The following is a 17,961-nucleotide window of genomic DNA, read 5'->3' on the forward strand; positions in this document are numbered from 1 at the left end:
AGCAAAGCTTCAGGTCATTGTTTAGGCAACATAAACCCATATGCTCAATGTAACAGCCATTGCCTTGTACAATCTAATGAATATCATTCATTAATATTAACAAAAGCAAGATGGAACAAAATAATACAAAACAAAAGTGAGCATAACATTTTTTATTTAAGAAAAATAAATACTATAAAATCAGGGATTTCATCAGTAGTTTCGAACTGTTTGTCTAGAGTATCCACAGTAACTTAACATTTTATTTGAAAAGACATAAATAATATGTAAAACTGATGGATTTTAAATAAATAAGAGTCTTTCATGTGCAAGGGAAATCAAGAACAAGGAGTTCCAGTCTCCTGTTTGGAAACGAGGCTTCGTCGTGAGTAAAAGTGTCGGCCGGCAGGTTGTGCTTCTGAATCCGTGTGTTTGGAGGGAGAGAGTCAAAGAGTTTGCCTCAGGCCGACCGCCTCCTCAGTGGTGCCCCCTGCTGGCTGCTGTAGAGTGTCGCCGCTCGCTTCTCAAAGGCACTGACCATCTGCTTCACCACTTCATCAAAGAACAGGCCGGCCAGCTGAGAGTGCAGCAGCGACTTGAACTCAAAGGACACCTACAGAAAACACAGAATCAATGCTCATGTACTCCAAAAAACACGAGCATGCAGAGTTTTATACTGCAAATCTTTACCAGATAACGCCAACTCAGTGTTTTTAAAAACTAGACTTTAAAGCTTTACTTAGATCCGACACTTCCTGGTTTGAAGAGAGGTAATCTGAGCCTATATTAAGGTCAAGCTTCCCGCGGCAGCTCCTTAACGGTGTTCCCTTGCCTGACGACTATTTCAGGACACGAGACACACCAGCGCGCTACGCAAGACTAAATTTAGAGAGTAATGAGACTTTACGCAACACTTCCTCTCTGTCTGTAAACCATTCACCACAGTGCTGGAACGGAGGCTCCAAACAAGTCTCAAAGTCATTCGATCAACTTTTTAAAATGTAAATTCATCAGGATCTTTAGATGTAAAGTAGTTCCGGTCAGTGCAGTGATATTCCTGTCCTCATTCACACAAACTTGTGATTTCCTCTACACACCAAGTTTAGAAATGCATTCAATTTCACACACTTACATAGAAATCCACTTTGCAGGAGTGTGTTTGACCTTCGGCTCCAGGGGCAAACCTCCATATTGTTTCAAGATGGCTGAACAGGGATGCGTCGCTGCACACGGCCTGTTTCAAAAGAGAGACACTTGTTGAGAAATCACCACAAAGTAATATTATCTCTCAACCTTAAGTTCTGGAGCAGCACAAAATCAAGACTAAAGTCATTTTACAGTTCACATTTTGCTTCATATAAATACAGAAAGCCTTGATTTTTCATGTCTTTAATGCTGTTTTTTCAAATCGTGAAACATCTCCAGCAACATTAAGTTCACATATCCTTCTTTTCCTGTGTTTTTATTTGTATATTTATTTATACAGTTTCTCAAATAATTCCTCAAAAAAATCCCAATCCAGTCACACACCAATAAGCTGACACACACAATCACTACCCATAGTATTTATAAATGAAACCACAACCCAAGTATTTTGTCCCTAAAAACATAATAATATATATATTCCATCAATAATGTAACACATTGGTCTAATCTAAGACAATTTGAATCAAATTTGAACAAATATCCCCAAGATTTTTTTCCACTTTTCCTAAATATCAGAAAGTCCTCCTTTTAAAATAAACATTAGTGGACAGACTTTTTAAAGATGTCTATATAGGTTATAACACTTGAGACAATAATATATTTCTAGCATGAACTTTCTGGATCTTCCAGAACCAGAACTTACTCTGACTTGGTGGTTTGGAACAAGGGAGACCTCGGACGTGTATCGATCGGTTACTGGAGGGAAACCGATTTCCAGTTCTGCCAGGAGGTCACCGTTTCTCCCCGTCCTGACATGAGACTTCTTACACCAGGGGACAAACTCCTGGTACTGGTCCACACTGGCCACTAACTTGTACATCTGCTCCGGAGTGAACCTGAGCACAGACGCAAAACAGAAACGATACACCATGAGTTTACAGCTTTAATCTTTTAATTTGTTAATACATACGGTATATTGTCGAAGTGTTTTGTTTTAAATCATTCTAGTCGTTTTAAGGGCGAAGCTCACCCCATGGTGCGGCTCTCGTTGTACTCCATCCTCCGGGTGACGATGGGAGCAGCGAGGTTGATGAAGGTGCGGCTCGGTGGGCTCAGAGCGGCGGCAGGACACAGCTGGAGACTCGACCTTCGTGTTGCCAGGAGCCCACAGGAACCAAAGGGTCTGAGTTGAGGAATCACAGTATCTAATGTGAGTATATTCATAGAAGACGGACAGACTGATTTTCCTTTTTAAATGGTATTGTTCTGTTCTGTTTTTCTTTTTGGATCCTTTTGTTCTCTTGCACGGCGCTTTTTCTTGGAGACTGATGACTCCTGTTGTTTCAGAGAGGCGGCGGTGAAACACTAACATCAAGTTTGCCTCTCTTCACAATCATTTTCTAACACCGATAATAGTTTTTTTCTTGTTGCTGCTTGTTGATGATTAAAAGAAATACTAAATTTTCTGTTACCCACGCAAAAGAAAAATAGCAGATCCATGTCATGAATAGATAAAAATAATATGACAATCCTTTATTTGTCTCACAATGGGTGAATTTGCACTGTTGCAGTAATGAATAGTAATAAATGAGCAGCAAAAGAATACAAACAACAATAATAAGTATGAAAAAACATTAAGAACAGTAACAATAACATGAAAAGAACATGATCAAAGTGACGTTAAGTTACATACTACCAGAGATGATATTGTGAACAGTATATATTGCACACAAGAGCATTAAAAAAGAAGTAAAAAGTTAGGGGCATTTAAAAAATGAGTTTGTCCAGGTTTGGTGTGCTTTGTATGGTGTTACTGAGAGCAGTGCAGGTTAAAGTCTCACAGCTGCAGGAAGAGAGGAGAAAGGACAATATGGTGTCACGTGACTCTTAAATATGTTTGCTGAAAGGATCTCTCTTCCATGGTTTTCTTAGCAGAACTGAAGTAGAGTGGTAAATATTTAAGTTGGAGTGTTATTTCTAAGGCCAGCACTGAACAGAGATCAAGCGTGAAGTTTGGGGAGGGGCTGGGCGCGCGCAGTCCCCCGTGAAGAACAGAGCTCCCGTCATGATCGCACACTTTCTCAACCTTTTTTCCAGCACCGTTTCCCCTCATGAAACGCTATCCTATATATTGATTGCATTTTCCAACAGGCGAGAGGATTCTCCGGGAACGTTCCCGTGTGACTCACCTGAGTTTTGCTCTCGTGATGTTTCCTCGCGCAGATCTGGCGGATTGGCTTTCGGTGACGTCCAGCAGCGCCCTGAGGAGCAGCGGGGTGCTCCTCCTGTTCGCCATTGCCATTTGAGTTGTTTTAAAAGTATATGAAAAGTTCCCTGAGACCCGCAGTGGTTACCTGGAGTCAGTCTGACTGACGCGGACGCGCTCCACTCGTGCTTGTATGGAGGGCAGTGATGTCAGGACAGGTGCCGGTGCCTCTGGCCAATCAGATCGCTGAGCTCCTTATTTCTCCCTCGTTTAGTTACGCGGGGACCACACGTCATGTCCTCCTTGCAGACGCAGAATTCCCAGGATTCTTGGGATTGTTTTGTGGTTAAATTAAATCGTGGAACATTCTCAGACGCTGGAGCGCGATTTGTCCGCGGAGGGCTGTAATTTTGGGTTAAATGTAAAAAAGTACAGCAAGAGGAATACTAGCCATAGTTTAATATTTAGTTAGAAGCATAAATCTACTCTACCAACTGAGCCAAAGGTTATTTATGGGCATCATATATACACAAAATGGGCTAATAATTCACATTAACTTCATGTGATGTCATCCAACAGGTTATTAATTCAGGCACAATATTTCATGACATCAGAGTTTCATCAATTTATGTTTTGTTTTTTTTCATTTCTGGGTCACAGTTGATGCAATCTCACAAAGGGTTAAGTCTGCCACAGGGCAAACACACAAGTCACACACATTCACGCTCTCTGCAGACTGTGAAACCAGAGCATACAACCTACGAACAACATGCAGCCTCCACACAGAAAGCCTCAGTCTGGACTCAAACCCTCAACTTTCTCACATAGTTTTGACACGAGTGTTATAATAGTCAGATGAATTCAAATGCCGGAGTGCAGTCGAGTCTGGTCACATGGTTCACGATGCACCTGAACTTTGATACTGACAAGAAATGGTCATAAGTCAGTCAAAGAGAGAAAAAATAACTAGGTTAAATCAGATTCAGATGTTCCAGGAGCCTCGGCCCTACTCTAATTAAAATGATCTACAGATCAGTAGAATAACATAGCAGGGATTAGATCTCACGGACTAGGAGGCTAACGCACCCCTAAGTGCTGCTGTACTAAGAGGCTGTGCTGTAACAGGCAGACCTGGTGGCTCAGGAGCCATTTCAGGATGTCCAGGGTTGAATTAGGACATTTGATGAGGGAAGGATTTAAGGAGCTCAGTCAGTCCGATCACTAACAGGTTAGCGACGTAACCTGAGGATGTACAGAGAAGACAACCTGTGTCATGTTGAAATAAGAGACTCTTTGGGTTTAAAGGTCACAGATGGGAGTCAATTGTTACGGAGAATTCTTGTGTCTTTTATTCATGAAGTTACAGTTTGGTAACACCTGATGTCAATTGGGTGTGAAGAGAATGAGAATAACTTCGCTGATACTTCTTGCTTGGATAAAAAGGATTTGATGTCAAATTGAGAGTATCAGAATCACAGCCCATGTCTGCAGAGAGCCGCGGGATCAGCCTGCCAAAAACGTTTCTCCGATTGCTTCTTAATTTGGATAAAAATGTTTAGTGTCGAATCAGGTGAGAGAAACGGGTCCCAATGTGCTTCTCTGACCAGAACAAGGGCTCTGGTCATCTATATATCGTCCAGAGAGGGCTCACATACAATTTGCATAATATAATAAACAATGCATACCAGCTGGCTAGACTTCAGGTGGTTCCCCTATCCTCCAGACATCCTGACAGGATGAGACGTGACCTGACACTTGACCGAAGCTAGACTTCCTGGCATCAGTATCCCAAGCTGAGAGCCAGACAACACAGAACATGTTTCCTGATCAAAACACAACAGTAGAAGAAGAAAATATGAAAATATACGAATGAAAGAACATGAAAATTCACATCACACCAATAGACAATAAGTCAGGAAGATTGCATATTACAGCTGATGGATGTAATGGATAAAGTAGGAAGCCTGTAGAAGATGGATGGATATTCTTTACACTACTTAATAATAACAATAATAATAATAATAATAATAATAATAATAATAATAATAATAATAATAATAATAATAATAATAATAATAACAACAACAACGCATTATATTTGTATACTGCTTTTCAAGACACTTCACAATAAATTTTTAATTAAATGCAAAGTTGTGAGAGAAAAAAATCTGTTTGAGCTGTTGTGGCTCACATTTCTTGTTTCTGATCTGTCATTGTCGCAGGATACTGGCAAGATTGCTCAACGTGTTTATTGTTGGCTCCATGGGGTCATCGTACTCTATGTCACTGGTTTATCCTGGCAATGCTCACCCTGTGATTGAGGGTAATTCACATTTTTATGCCTTATATTAACATTGATTGTCTCAATTCAACCTTTCGATACTGAACTTTCAACGTTCATAAGATACAACAGCATGAGATCAAATGATAAGAGACTGCAGATTATAAGAATGAAGCCTTTTCTTGCACTTTATTCTCAAAAAAAGCCACGTCATTGTATTGCCATTTGTTGTGGCAACATGAACTCACTGCAGGGCGTCAGAGCGACCTTGTACTTCGAGGTTAAAAGTTAACTAAACAAGGATTTGTAAATTTCCTCTATGTCTGTGTGTTCTTGTCATTGTGAAACAGAGTAAATATATTTAAAAATATTTCATCAGTTTGTTTAAATGTGACATTTTATTGATGTGTTTCTTCTTTTTTTAATCTACAATAGAATACCTAACCAAAGGTATATTTTTGACATGTTTTAATAATGTAGTGAATAAATCTGTCAAATATTATCAATCAAGGTATTCAATCTCAGTCCTCTAAGGAGGTGTTTCTCTGAGTATTTCTTAGGATTTTTTTGCTTTTTTTTTTGTGACACGAGTACGACTTTTCTTTTTGACCTCATGAAAAACAAACAACAAAACATTGAAAAGCCTCGTGAAACATTGTGACGTCTCAAAACCTGAAACCTTCTGCCTCTTCCAGTTAAGCCACAGTGAGTCAGAACGAGTTGACTTTATTTGGTTGATCAAAGGTACAGAAGCAAATGAATAATCACTGCACACAAGAAGAGAAACGTCTGCACATTGGTTTAAAAAAGAAAAAAGAGAGAGAAAAAGATGGGAGCAACATTATTGCTCCTCCTGTGTGAAAATCATCTTGCTCATGGCGTTGATGTACTGCAGTCCATCGGGATCTGTGATCTTCAGCTTGGTGAGGGGCGGCATGACCCCGCTGGTGAAGTACCTGAATGCAGGGCTGGGTGACACGATGGCTTCCAAGAATACCTGAGAGGACACAAAAAACACACAGGGGCAGAGAGAAATATAAGATTTCACCCACTGACACACATTTATTGGCACATTTATGGCAAAACACCGCTTTATTGTTTCCCAATGATCAGAGAGGCGTCGGTATGTTGATTCTACACTAATAAAAGAGTGATCACTGTCTGTTGTAGACTGTGGACAAACCTTCACAATGTCATCGGTGTCCTGAGCGGCGTTTTGAAAGACAGTGCTGCAGTGCTGCAGGTACTTCTCATAAAGACTGAGAGTCTGAGTGTCGACCTGCTGCAGAGCGACGTCGCCGAGCTCCGCCTTCTGCAGGTTGACCAGGAAGTCGGTGTTGACCGGGCCACACTCGATGAGACTCACACTGCAGGACGAAGCGTTCAGTCAATACGTGTCTTTTAAAACTTATTCAGTTCGAGGCGTTTGACTCACAATTACTCCTTAAGACAGGGGAGCCAATTGGTTCTTGACTAATGAAGCGATGGCATGATAATTACCTCTGAAAAAGGACGACTGTGAATGTGAGCCTCTGTTTGAGTGCAAAGAAGTGAAGACATCACGTGAGAATCTACTTCTACAAGTTCATATTCTAAATGCATTTCCAACATTATTTTGTCTTCAACAATGCATTTTGGTAAAAAAAAAACCCACAGTGTAAATGCACAAAAAATACGCGGCCTGGAATCCGGTCAGATGGGCCTGTCACTGCACGTTGCACTGAGGTGCGGCCTTCAGCATGCACATTTTCAGAAATTCACCCCCTAAAGCTAAAATCTGTATCATCTGATCTCTTGGCTCAGGTCACAGTATGTTCACTATTCTCACCGATTAACTGGCTCTTGTTTGGTGACTGAGATCCCCACTAAACAAATAAAGAACAACAAATACTCTCATTGTAAAATGTAGGTTAATGTTTTCCCACTGATCCCACCGACCGTATCGTGTGTTCCTGCAGGCCTGTAATGGACCGCGGGCCAGATGTGTGACTGCCATTCTTTATGATAAAACCCAGAACATAAAGCGTTTACACTCACTGTATATTGAAGTGTCGCAGGAGAACAGCCAAACTCTCACACGTGCCCTCTATTGCGAACTTACTGGCGCAGTACACCTCGTTGAACGGAAGACCTGCGAGAAGAGTGACTGGTTTATGATAAAAGCTGCACCTGCTCCGCATTGCCGACATTTTCTATGTTCTCATCTGTCAGTGTGTCTCACCATGGAGCCCCCCTGTGCTGCCGGTGACCAGTATGCGGCCCTGCCCCTGTGCCTTCATCCCCGGCAGATAAGCCTGGATGGTCTGGACAGTCCCCAGAAGGTTGATCTCCAGAATCTGCCTCATTGAGTCTAAAGACTGTGCCTCCAGCGGTCCCATCAGGCCAACACCAGCATTGCATACTGCAAACGACAAGGAAAAGCCTATTAAGCCTGCAGGTCACACTGTTAATTAAACCAGCCGTCATGAGGCCGCAGTGAAGAAGGAACCTACCCAAAATATCAACCCGTTTCTCCACAACTCGGTCTCTTGCATCCAGGATGGATTTCTGGTCGGTTACGTCCATCTGGAGGATGTCCAGTGTGTCTCTGTGCAGCCCTTTCACACAATCTAAGAGACGCTCCTTCTTGGCCAGGTTTCTCATTGTGGCATAGACTGAACAGAAACAAGTGCAATGTTGTAACGTTGATATAAAGAAGGAATTCACACACTGGACTGTAAATGATCTGAAGAAAGTCGACATGATGATATGTCAAGTCACGTTGGAGTTGCTCTAAAGGTCGACACCAATACAGTTCTTGAACCAAATCTCTGCGAAGGGACGTTTCACAAGATGTGTGTCAGGTTTTTTGTTACCTTTGAAGGTCTTGTTGGGGTCGGAGGCCAGCCGGACGGCGAGGCTGAGGCCGATCCCAGAGGAGCAGCCTGTGATGAGAACCACCTTCTTGTCCATGGAGCCTGGCTCGCCAACGTCCTCCTCTGTCTGACAGCAGCTCCGACCCGCCAGAGGGTGCATCGCCAAATGAAACGGATGTTGGGAAGGAGGTGTGAGAATGTTTCACCCATTGGTATTTTGTCTTGCACTATCACAAGGCCAATTGATTGTAAACATCTACCCGCTATCAGACACCTGGAGGGCTTCGATTAGTCGTCTTGACCTTGAATCGTGTGGGAAAGAGCAGCTATTTCCGCAGATTTGGGGAGTTTGTGTCTTCAACACCTGTGGGATGGAATGACCAGTGCAATAAAACAAATTTTAACCGTGGTCCTGGTTCACTGGAAACTTTGACTAAAGTTACACAAGTTGAACACTAGATGGCAGCAAATCATCTGTGCAGTACAGCACAGTCACTGGAGCCACACTGATCTCCAGTGATAAAGCAGCTATGATCCGGACACGTGCATCAAAATACCAAAAAATAAATAAATACAGAAGAGAAAAACTGAAACTTTTCTCAAGCTCAACCGTCTGAGAAGATGGCAAGTCTTGTAATCCGCTTCCAATTCAATTGACGAGGATTTACAGATTTCAAACACAATATTCACAAATCACATGTAGTTTACGGAAACCTGGAGCATTCCAAGAGAAGAAACCTGAGCTGAAATCCAGAGTTTGAACACATCAAACAATCCATCATGTAAATTTTTTCACGATGACTGAAAACATGTTATGTAAGGGACAAATTTCCAACATTTCTTTTGTTCAATGGTTTCCTTTTGAATTATAGATGACTGCTTCCTGTAAAACTATTATCTGCTGCCAAGACACAGACCTAATGAGATAATCCCTTTGAAACTTTGATTATGTAAAGAATCATCGGCAATAAGCTAACATAACACAGTGCTGAGTATGCAGCGTGACTTCTATCTGTTGAGATACTTTGCGGACAGAATACACTTTACAGATGGAGCTCAGGTCATTTATTTTTATTGATATTGTGGGTGAAATTCTTCTATATACATTTTACTTTGAGGCTTTTATAAGTGAAAGACCTTTCAGATCTGGTCTTTTGATTTCTGCTCTCCATGCATTTTAAGCGGTTACCATTGCATTTGCATTTTCCTACAGCTGAGACCATGACCAGCCAAAAGAATTTGCATCTTTATGGAACATTTCGGCCTGATTTAGAAAAAAAAAAAAAGAAAAAAAAAAGAAAGGACTTTCTGCTGCTGATGGGAGAAAACCAAGGAGGAATTTCCTGCTATTTTGTTGCATTTCTCCCCCTCGAGATGGCATCAGCTTGGCTACTGTCCCGGAGTCTGTGGGACAGATAACAGCAGGCCTTGAACCACTTTCAAATCTACACAACTGCCCGGCATTGTCCAAACTCTTGAACTGACTGACCTCGGACATTAGGACATTAGTGAGCTTTAGCCGTTCAATAGCAGACTTTATGCGTCTATTTATGATCGACTTTTTATATGCTGATAATATCCGTGTGATGGATTACGAGCATAAAACAGATGAAGTGTTTTAATCCGAATGTTTTCATAGAAGACCCATGACTGCATGCAAATTGACTGAACTTTTGTCAAACACAGTCAGTCCAGCAGCATTAGGAAGCGCGGACTGCAACTCTTCCATTAGTCTTCTTTGAATCTATTCTGGCAGCACGATACGGTCCAGTGCAGCTGCGACGCTTCCTGCCTCACGTGGCCTGCCGTTTTCCTTCGGCCCAGTAATTATCGAGAGAAGGTCCAGTGGTGGTGCACAGTGGCCTGGAAAAACCGTCATGACGACGGGCCTCCAGCACCGAGAGCAAACACATTTTCTTTTACAGCTGTTTAGAGAAGGAAGTCCCGTGTGCTCTGCCTTGTGTCTTTTCTTTCTGGCTTTTTTTTTTTTTTTCCCCAGAGAAAAGGAAAAGTGTTTTTTGGACACAGCTGAGGCACCAGGCTGGCTCAAGGTCACAGATTCTGCCCAGGAGCCGCAGTGCAAACAGTGAAAGGAGTATTTTCTCCTGTCCCAGGTGGGGAAGCGTAGCTACTCCCTGATGTGGGTCCATTCGTGTGCTCAGCCTGTGGAGGCGGACCGTGCTATTTAAGAGCAGATGCCGGTGAGGAGAGCACGATGCGCTACACAGTACAAGGCTTGTAACAACACTGAGAGTCTGCAGAAGCAGATGCACTCGACAGGACGCCCCGTGTGAGAGTTACTGAGCGGAAGTGAAGCGGCTGAATACGGGTCGTGGCGCCTGTGGTGAACACTAACTGTCACGAGATATATCTGACAGCACAATGACTGCTTCTCATGTAGGGTCGTCTTTAGCAGTACGTTAGGCAGACACGCACCTTATGATGCAAGCGAACAAGATAAAACAGTGCAGTTAGTATTGCCTGCTTGTCTTACATGTGATAAGATGTGCTAATGCAGCCAGATAAGTCTAATAAGACAAAGAGCAAAAGGGACTCTCGAGTTAAGGTGCATCCATTGATCTTTGATATTGATTTATCCATTAATGGCCATTGGAAGTAATCAGCTAAAAGTGGATGAAGGTCACGGTCACAGTGCACAGGTCACCAGTCCATTACGGGACAAACACAGCAAACTAGACACTGAGAAAGAAAATCCTCATGTGCACAAGGAGAACATGCAAAGTTCACATGGGAAAACACCCATGGCCAGAATAAAACCAGGAACCCTCTCGTTGTGAGGCGAAAGTTCTGACCACCAAAAAAATGTCTATATTGTACCCAGAACATAGAATTACTGACATGTGAATGAAAGGTGACGATACTTTAGGTTGATAAATGGATGTGAGTGGAACTGCAGTAGCAAGGTGATCAACCAGCTGCAGGTGATGTGCAAACAAAGCAAAAGCAAAAGAGGTTTACCAAGTTTACGACAAGGTTTTATTGCTCCATCTTCACTGTGATTTCACTCTCAATCAGGCATCAAGATGGTAAAGTCCACATTTCTTCCTGTTTGGTGTTTGTTTCATTAAGTTCTCTTTTATTTCTTTGGTGAAACATCTTTTATACTTTTTTCTTGAAGCTATTATGGATCAACTCCGAAAAAATATGTAAAAGCAAAACAGTGCCCAGGTTGAACAAAACATAAAATTAAAAAACAGTGCAAGTCATAACATTTGCAGATATTGCATTATAAACCCGGACTGTTCCCGTCGACAGCTTTTAGCTCATCTTTTACAGAAATACAGCGAGAGGATTGAATATTTACAAGAATTTTAAAGCTAAAAATTGTGAAATAGATAGAAATCTTCATCAGTATAATGGTTTCCAACGTATTCTATCATGTGCACGTTGCATAACATGCGGTTTTACATTGACTTTGACGCACTGACACATCTTCAGATAACAGACTGAGGTACAGCGTTTCAATGAGAGACTCATAATGAGGGAAACTTCGGTTTCATCTTGGCAATGAAAGAACTGTGAATATACATGAGCCCTTCTTTCATTATGAAGTAGGTACAGCGCACGTGAGACACGGGCAACCCTCTACTTTTTGGTCTTGACAAAACCGTAAAAGGGAAATTTGTTTAAACATTGATCGAGCTTTTCATTTCAGACCATTGTCATTTTTGATTCAATAGAAGACGGCACATTTGATCTGTTTGCATTTGTTGTAAAAGGAAACGTGCATGAAAGTCTCTTGGAGTGTGGAAATTGTGTTTTTTTTCTGCACGAAGGAAAAAGTTTGCGTCAGTTATCAGATTATTCCCTCTCCACCTGCCTGGCGGATTTCGTTTCACTTGAAAAAAACATGAGCGTCTGCACACGGTGAGGTACAGTTACTCCCCGTGTGACCTTTGCTCGCCATTCAACACACGCACGTGTCCTTTCTTCAAGCTTTTACTCAAGTAATAAAAAGTAAACCGTTATTGATGTGGAGACATGAGGTGAAAAATTGGTAAATGTGAAGTGAAACCCATCCTGCCGGACGGCTGGGAGTGAAGTGAGATTTCCTTCTGATGAGAATGTAATTGAGAATTATTAAACCAAAGCCCAGGGCGATGGTTCTGTTCTGACAGTTTGATGGCTTATCGAGTTACCACCAATAAAGGGGGGGGGGGGGGGGGGACCGGCTGAGAATATGCACAGTCTGCTTTTCACAAGGCTTCATACAGGCGGCGAGGCTTCACTCCTGCTAAAACCATCATCAACGAAACAAGAGAGGCCGAGTGGAAAGTATGACAGGGTTTGGACGCACAGACACGGAGGCAGAGTCAACAAGAACTTTGTTCCCTCCAATGATATTCACACACACAAAGATTTAGTTTTCTGGATTGTTATATTGTTAAACAAGCTTGAGATTGATATATTTTTCTAAAAAATACAAACAAAACCTCCCTTTACGCCGGTTTCAGCATCTCTTTAGTGCTTGTCTGTGGCGTTCGGGCTGTCTGGAGCTGGCTTTTCATAACAAAGATCAAACATTGAAAAGTACCGGAGCATTTTGTTTTCAAACTCCCGGCTCATTTCACAGAAAAGAAAAACTGTAAAGTTTAAATTTAAAGGTTATTATGGCACTAGTTTACCCACTTAGGATGAAACTGCTTTGTGTTTAGTTGGCTTTAATGTAATATTCTGCTCCTAATCTTCATTTTAATTTTCTGTGTTCTACAGTTAGCAATTCTTTCAATAATCTCAGATTGTTTTTTCCTTACCTCTCAACCCATCTGACAAAAATTTATTGACGTGAATTCACCTCATATGGATTTTTATGCTACGGTAAGAAGAAACAGAGAATTCAAACTCTGCAAAGAAACAAACCCCAAGCCTGCACGTGATCTTCTTATCTTCCTCTTCATCTTCATCTCAGAGCGCAAAAACCAAATATCAATCACGTCCTGTCATAATCAGGGATCTTTTTTTAAACATGCATGTGCCCCCCCCCCCAGAGTTTACTGAGTTCACAGCACCCACTGTACGCGAGGCTTGACGTCAGCTGTAGACCCCGGGGGAGCCGCCGCTTGACCTGTTGCTTTGGTGTACCACAGGAGCGTTTGTACACAAAGCCCCAGAGCTGCAGGAAATGGCCCGGGATTGTGTCATGAGAAATGTCTCCTCCGCCTCGAAAATCAACTGTGCAAGACTTTCTCTCTCACCATTATACTGGGGACATCCTGTTCCTGCGCCTTTCTGGGCCTGCGAGCACTCCAGTCTGTCGTGGGACTTCGACCTGACCTGCATTTAGCCTGAGCACTGATATCTCTGTCATGGCTGGAGCAAGAAAAAAAAAGAAAAAAAAAGAAGAAGTCAGTTTGGTTTGCATGCATACCTCCTGCAGCTGCACCACGATGGGGAGTTTTTTTTTTGTTTGGTCGTTGGGCTGAAATGTATCTGAACTATGTATCTAAGGTTTGTCCCAATGCGAGATGCAGCTTGTTAGATAGCGTGCACGAGGAAATTCAGACAGTTCAAGTGCAGATATGATCGGTCAAACCTCTGGTCTGTGGGAGAAAACACACCTGAAGAAAAACACATGACAAACATCTGAAATCAATCAAAGTAATCTCGAAATGTTTGAGTGATTTAAAGTCATTTCATCTTCTGGTAGTTACCAGTCCACCAACACAATCACTTATATGAACACTCAATTTAAAAAAAAAATAATCCATACTCACTTGGGGAGGAGGTGCAAACCTCCTCACAGAAAGGCCAGAGCGCGAGTCATTAATCCAGGGATTAGCAGCATTAATCTCACTTTCCAATAGATCTGTTTGGAGCTGCAAAACTTGTTTAACCTTTAAAATGAGGATACAGCTCATAACAGTGCTTAAGAAGTTTTACTATAAACGTGAAAACTGTATCATATGTTGCATTTATAAGGTTTCATAACTTTTCGAAAACGCTCCTACTCTGTCTACATGAAAACACAACTTCTCCGAAACGCTGTTACTGCGCATGAGCACAACATCCGTAGGTGGACACGCTCGCTACATCATCGTCAGCCTTCAATACCTTTTTTTTTTTTAAAAACGTTCTCCTGTAAACGCAAAACTTTTCTTAAAACAACAATGCAACAACGATGCGTTTGCACAAAACTTCCTCGCGTAATTCGGGGCCTATTCAGTGGTTATGCTGAAAGTGTCTTGCGTGACTTTCTGATCTTTTCCACTCGTCTGTCTGTGTCTCCAGGTGCGGCGGCCGGCGAATACCAGACGCGTCACGCACCAGTACCTGACCTGTGATGTGGTAAGTTAAGGTGATGGGTGGTGTGTCGGGGCACGGCTGGTGAATCAGTAATGCTGGTATTTGCCCAAGAATGTGCAAAAAGTCTTCCTGGCAGTAAACAAAGGTAAGGTGGTTTATCATTACCGCTTTCATTATAAGAAATTTGTTTTAAATGTTTTTTGTTGTTGTTGTTTTTTCACTTCTCCAGACTGTGTTTCAGCCTTTCTTCCGTCTGAACCATCTCTACAAACAATGTGCATTCTTCTCACATGTTGCTCACAGACAGATTAAATCAGCAGCTCTCCACCCACCACCTGGTTACCTGCTCTTGTTTGGCTGTGGAGACTCTGTTACTAAGTGTGCAGACAAAACAGCGTGCATTGTGTTGGAATATGTGACACACACAGAGCCCAATATAAAGAATCCCCTTGCATTTTAACAATCTAAAATGTGCAGTTTTTTTTGTAGTTCTTGTACTGAAATGCTCACTAAACTCACTTCCTCCTAATTTCATTACTGACTTTCCATTCGTATATTGTCGTCTGCGACCTGTTTTATTTTGCTTTTCTATCAGAGGACGCCCCACCTGTTTCTTTAGGTTGCATAAGCTTGATGTTAAAGGAAAGCTGTGAAAGTGTGGAAAGATGTCTGTCAAAGCCAAACCCCCACACCCCCCCCCACACCTCCAACTGCTCCCCAATACTACAGCGCTATAATCACCACTTTGACTTTAAGGTTCCAGGACCACATCTTTACACACCTGCACACAAGCCTGCGAGATGTCAATCACCACCAGCACTTTTTCGTTCCCCGTTCCCTAATTGTCATGTTTGACGGATCGTATTCCCCCTGCACCGTTGGTTAAATACCCTCCTCCCATGGCCCCACACACTCTCACAGTTCACAGCTAATCCGTGTTATTACCTCAACAAATAATTTTCTCCCACGGCCGCAGCAGAGAGAAAATGTCGTCCGCCTTCATTTCTGACATGCCTCTTCTGATTTGTCATTGTTTTGCTCTGTTCCCGTCGCTTGTGTCATCAACATGATTGTGCAATCAGAGGGAGATTTAGAGAAACTTAAAATAGCCCTGCCCCAGTGTGGAAAGGACAACAAGTCGTTACATAAGTTGGGTATCGAGGTGAGACGTTTTCGGTGTGATTTGATTTTCTGTTTCTCTTCTTCATGTGGCGCCGTGGTGAAAGTGAACTGTAACAGAAGTTTATTAAGGACATATGTCGTAGTGACGATATATTGGAGGAAGATAATCGTTATAGTTGCATTTGTGAAGTTTATACAAGGTTTATTCTGAAGTTTTTCTCTATAATGTAGCGGATAAGTGAAACTAGTGTGACACTTAGGAACCCCTCCTAGGTCATTTATTTAGAGAACCACATCGAAACTATAAAAAAAAAAAAAGTCCCTATTTTCTTTGATTTACCTCAATTTTATTTATTTTGTTTTACTTCATTTCATTTTACTGGCTACATTTTATACTGGTATTATCGTCTCACACAGGATTCACTTTGTGTAAATTTGTTTCAAAGCATCCATTGTTGAGACAACTTATCATGTGAAAGAGTCCATTGATTATTATCATTATTATGCTTTTTCAAAAATATAAAAACAAAAGGAAAAAAGACAATTGTTGGATTGTGTATCAGAATAGAGAGTTATTTATTGTCACAACACGTTTATTCCACATAAACAGTTGAATTCCATGGATGTTGTTGTATTGCGCAGCCTCCCAGACTGTGAAGAGGATGCATTTACAAAACATTCCCAGAAGCCATCTGGGTCTTATCACCTCCCCGCATCACTTCCTTCACATTAAGGGAACAAGACAAGGAGCCGAGTCCCTCCAGTGAGCTCCTGCTTACCGATTAAATGGCGCTACGTGCTTATCACACACACACATCTCTGCCCATTTTGTCATATCAGTGTCCTTTCGTTTTTCCTCCAGTCACTCTCCTCATGCACCAACAACCCCTCCAGGTCACTGCTGCTGTTTTTATCACGGACCGAAAGCAGAGTTCAGGGTTTATTCCAGTGGCGACCGAGGCGGCGATCGTGACGTCTTGAACGTCTTTGGACAGACTGAATCTATCAAGTGGTTATGAGATGACGAACAAAGGTCAGAGTCGAGGCCTGGGAAACGTGCCGCGCTGCACGATCCTCTGGGAGCCGTAAAAATCATCCGAGCTGTATCTAGGGCGAACATTTATGCCCACAATCCATCACACTCAGTAATTATTACATAAGTATTTTTCAGCCTATAATTTGGGTTTAGGACGCTGACTTTCTGTGCACGCAGGAGATAACGTGGCAAGAAGAGGAGAGGAGCTCAAACACATGAAGTGCTGCTTATATAAAACAGTTTTTCCGTGACTCCTTTAACCGAAGGAATCAAGTCGATGCCTGAGAGTGACACGCGGGGAATGCCGTGGCATTACAGCCTAATAAGGGCATTCTGCTGAGCTCTCGGTTACATGCCAGCCCTTTGTAGTTTCTGCGCATCGAGGTGTAATGAAGTCAACTTTCACATTCCTGTCTTGTTTACACCTGGTGTCAGGATTAGAGTGTCTGAAAACATGGGTGGTGCTCGTCCTCTTCACGCCCTTACGCGGCTAACTGAAACCGCTCTCGCAATTATGACTGGTATTTTAGCTCCGGCATGAGATGATCCTGTTAGTCCGCATGGATCAAAGGTTCTAATAAAAAGTTCTCTGCATGGGAAACGTATGACTTCATTAAACTCAACTCATCATTAAAATGCTTGAGAGATGAACTAATTGTCCAAATCAGCAACAGGTTGTAAGCATCTCTATGACGCAGCTTTTAACTTCTGACCAGAGTTCTTTAGACGTCTAAGTTTTCAAAATGTTCAATTCTGATCATCAGTTTGTTTAAGTGTAAGACATGAAACTTCATGTAATTGATGCAAAGTAAACGTATTTGATACGTATGATCAAAAGTGAACTCGATTTCATCGCGTGGGACACAAACCACTAAGCCAGTTCATCCATTCACTCATTGACGTCATGTAATCATGTAAATGTTATTGCTGCTAAACGTATCATCATTACGACTGTGTGAACTGTACGGACACACAACTTGTTTTAAAGTATCTCATACTGCCATCATGTATCAAAAATTAAGTGCATATGTTACTTTTAAGTTGCTTAGACCGCTGACATCGCCGTCTTAAA

At 42.0% G+C, this 17,961-nt stretch overlaps 2 protein-coding genes across 3 annotated transcripts; both read right to left on the minus strand.

The window, feature by feature from the left end:
- Positions 1-137: 137 nt before the first annotated feature.
- Positions 138-3,597, minus strand: LOC308125067 (coenzyme Q-binding protein COQ10 homolog, mitochondrial). Of its 2 annotated transcripts, none has more exons than XM_080488554.1 (5): positions 3,315-3,597; positions 2,156-2,308; positions 1,829-2,021; positions 1,112-1,213; positions 138-592 (listed from the first exon to the last, which is right to left on the minus strand). In XM_080488554.1, exons 1-5 carry the CDS (start codon positions 3,425-3,427, stop codon positions 440-442), a joined length of 714 nt encoding a protein of 237 aa, XP_080344680.1. In that variant the 5' UTR covers positions 3,428-3,597; the 3' UTR covers positions 138-439. The 2 variants fall into 2 exon arrangements, with proteins under 2 accessions (XP_080344680.1, XP_080344681.1); XM_080488555.1 differs by having other exon boundaries at positions 2,156-2,272; positions 3,315-3,533.
- A 2,856-nt stretch (positions 3,598-6,453) lies between these two features.
- On the minus strand, positions 6,454-8,564 carry hsd17b1 (hydroxysteroid (17-beta) dehydrogenase 1; the record flags this gene model as incomplete). Its single annotated transcript, XM_080488664.1, has 6 exons — positions 6,454-6,609; positions 6,796-6,979; positions 7,650-7,743; positions 7,834-8,013; positions 8,105-8,266; positions 8,468-8,564. 6 exons carry the CDS (start codon positions 8,562-8,564, stop codon positions 6,454-6,456), a joined length of 873 nt encoding a protein of 290 aa, XP_080344790.1.
- Positions 8,565-17,961: the final 9,397 nt, after the last annotated feature.

This window comes from Lipophrys pholis (genome assembly GCF_963383615.2).
Source record: "Lipophrys pholis genome assembly, chromosome: 19".
Taxonomy (NCBI): Eukaryota; Metazoa; Chordata; class Actinopteri; order Blenniiformes; family Blenniidae; genus Lipophrys; species Lipophrys pholis.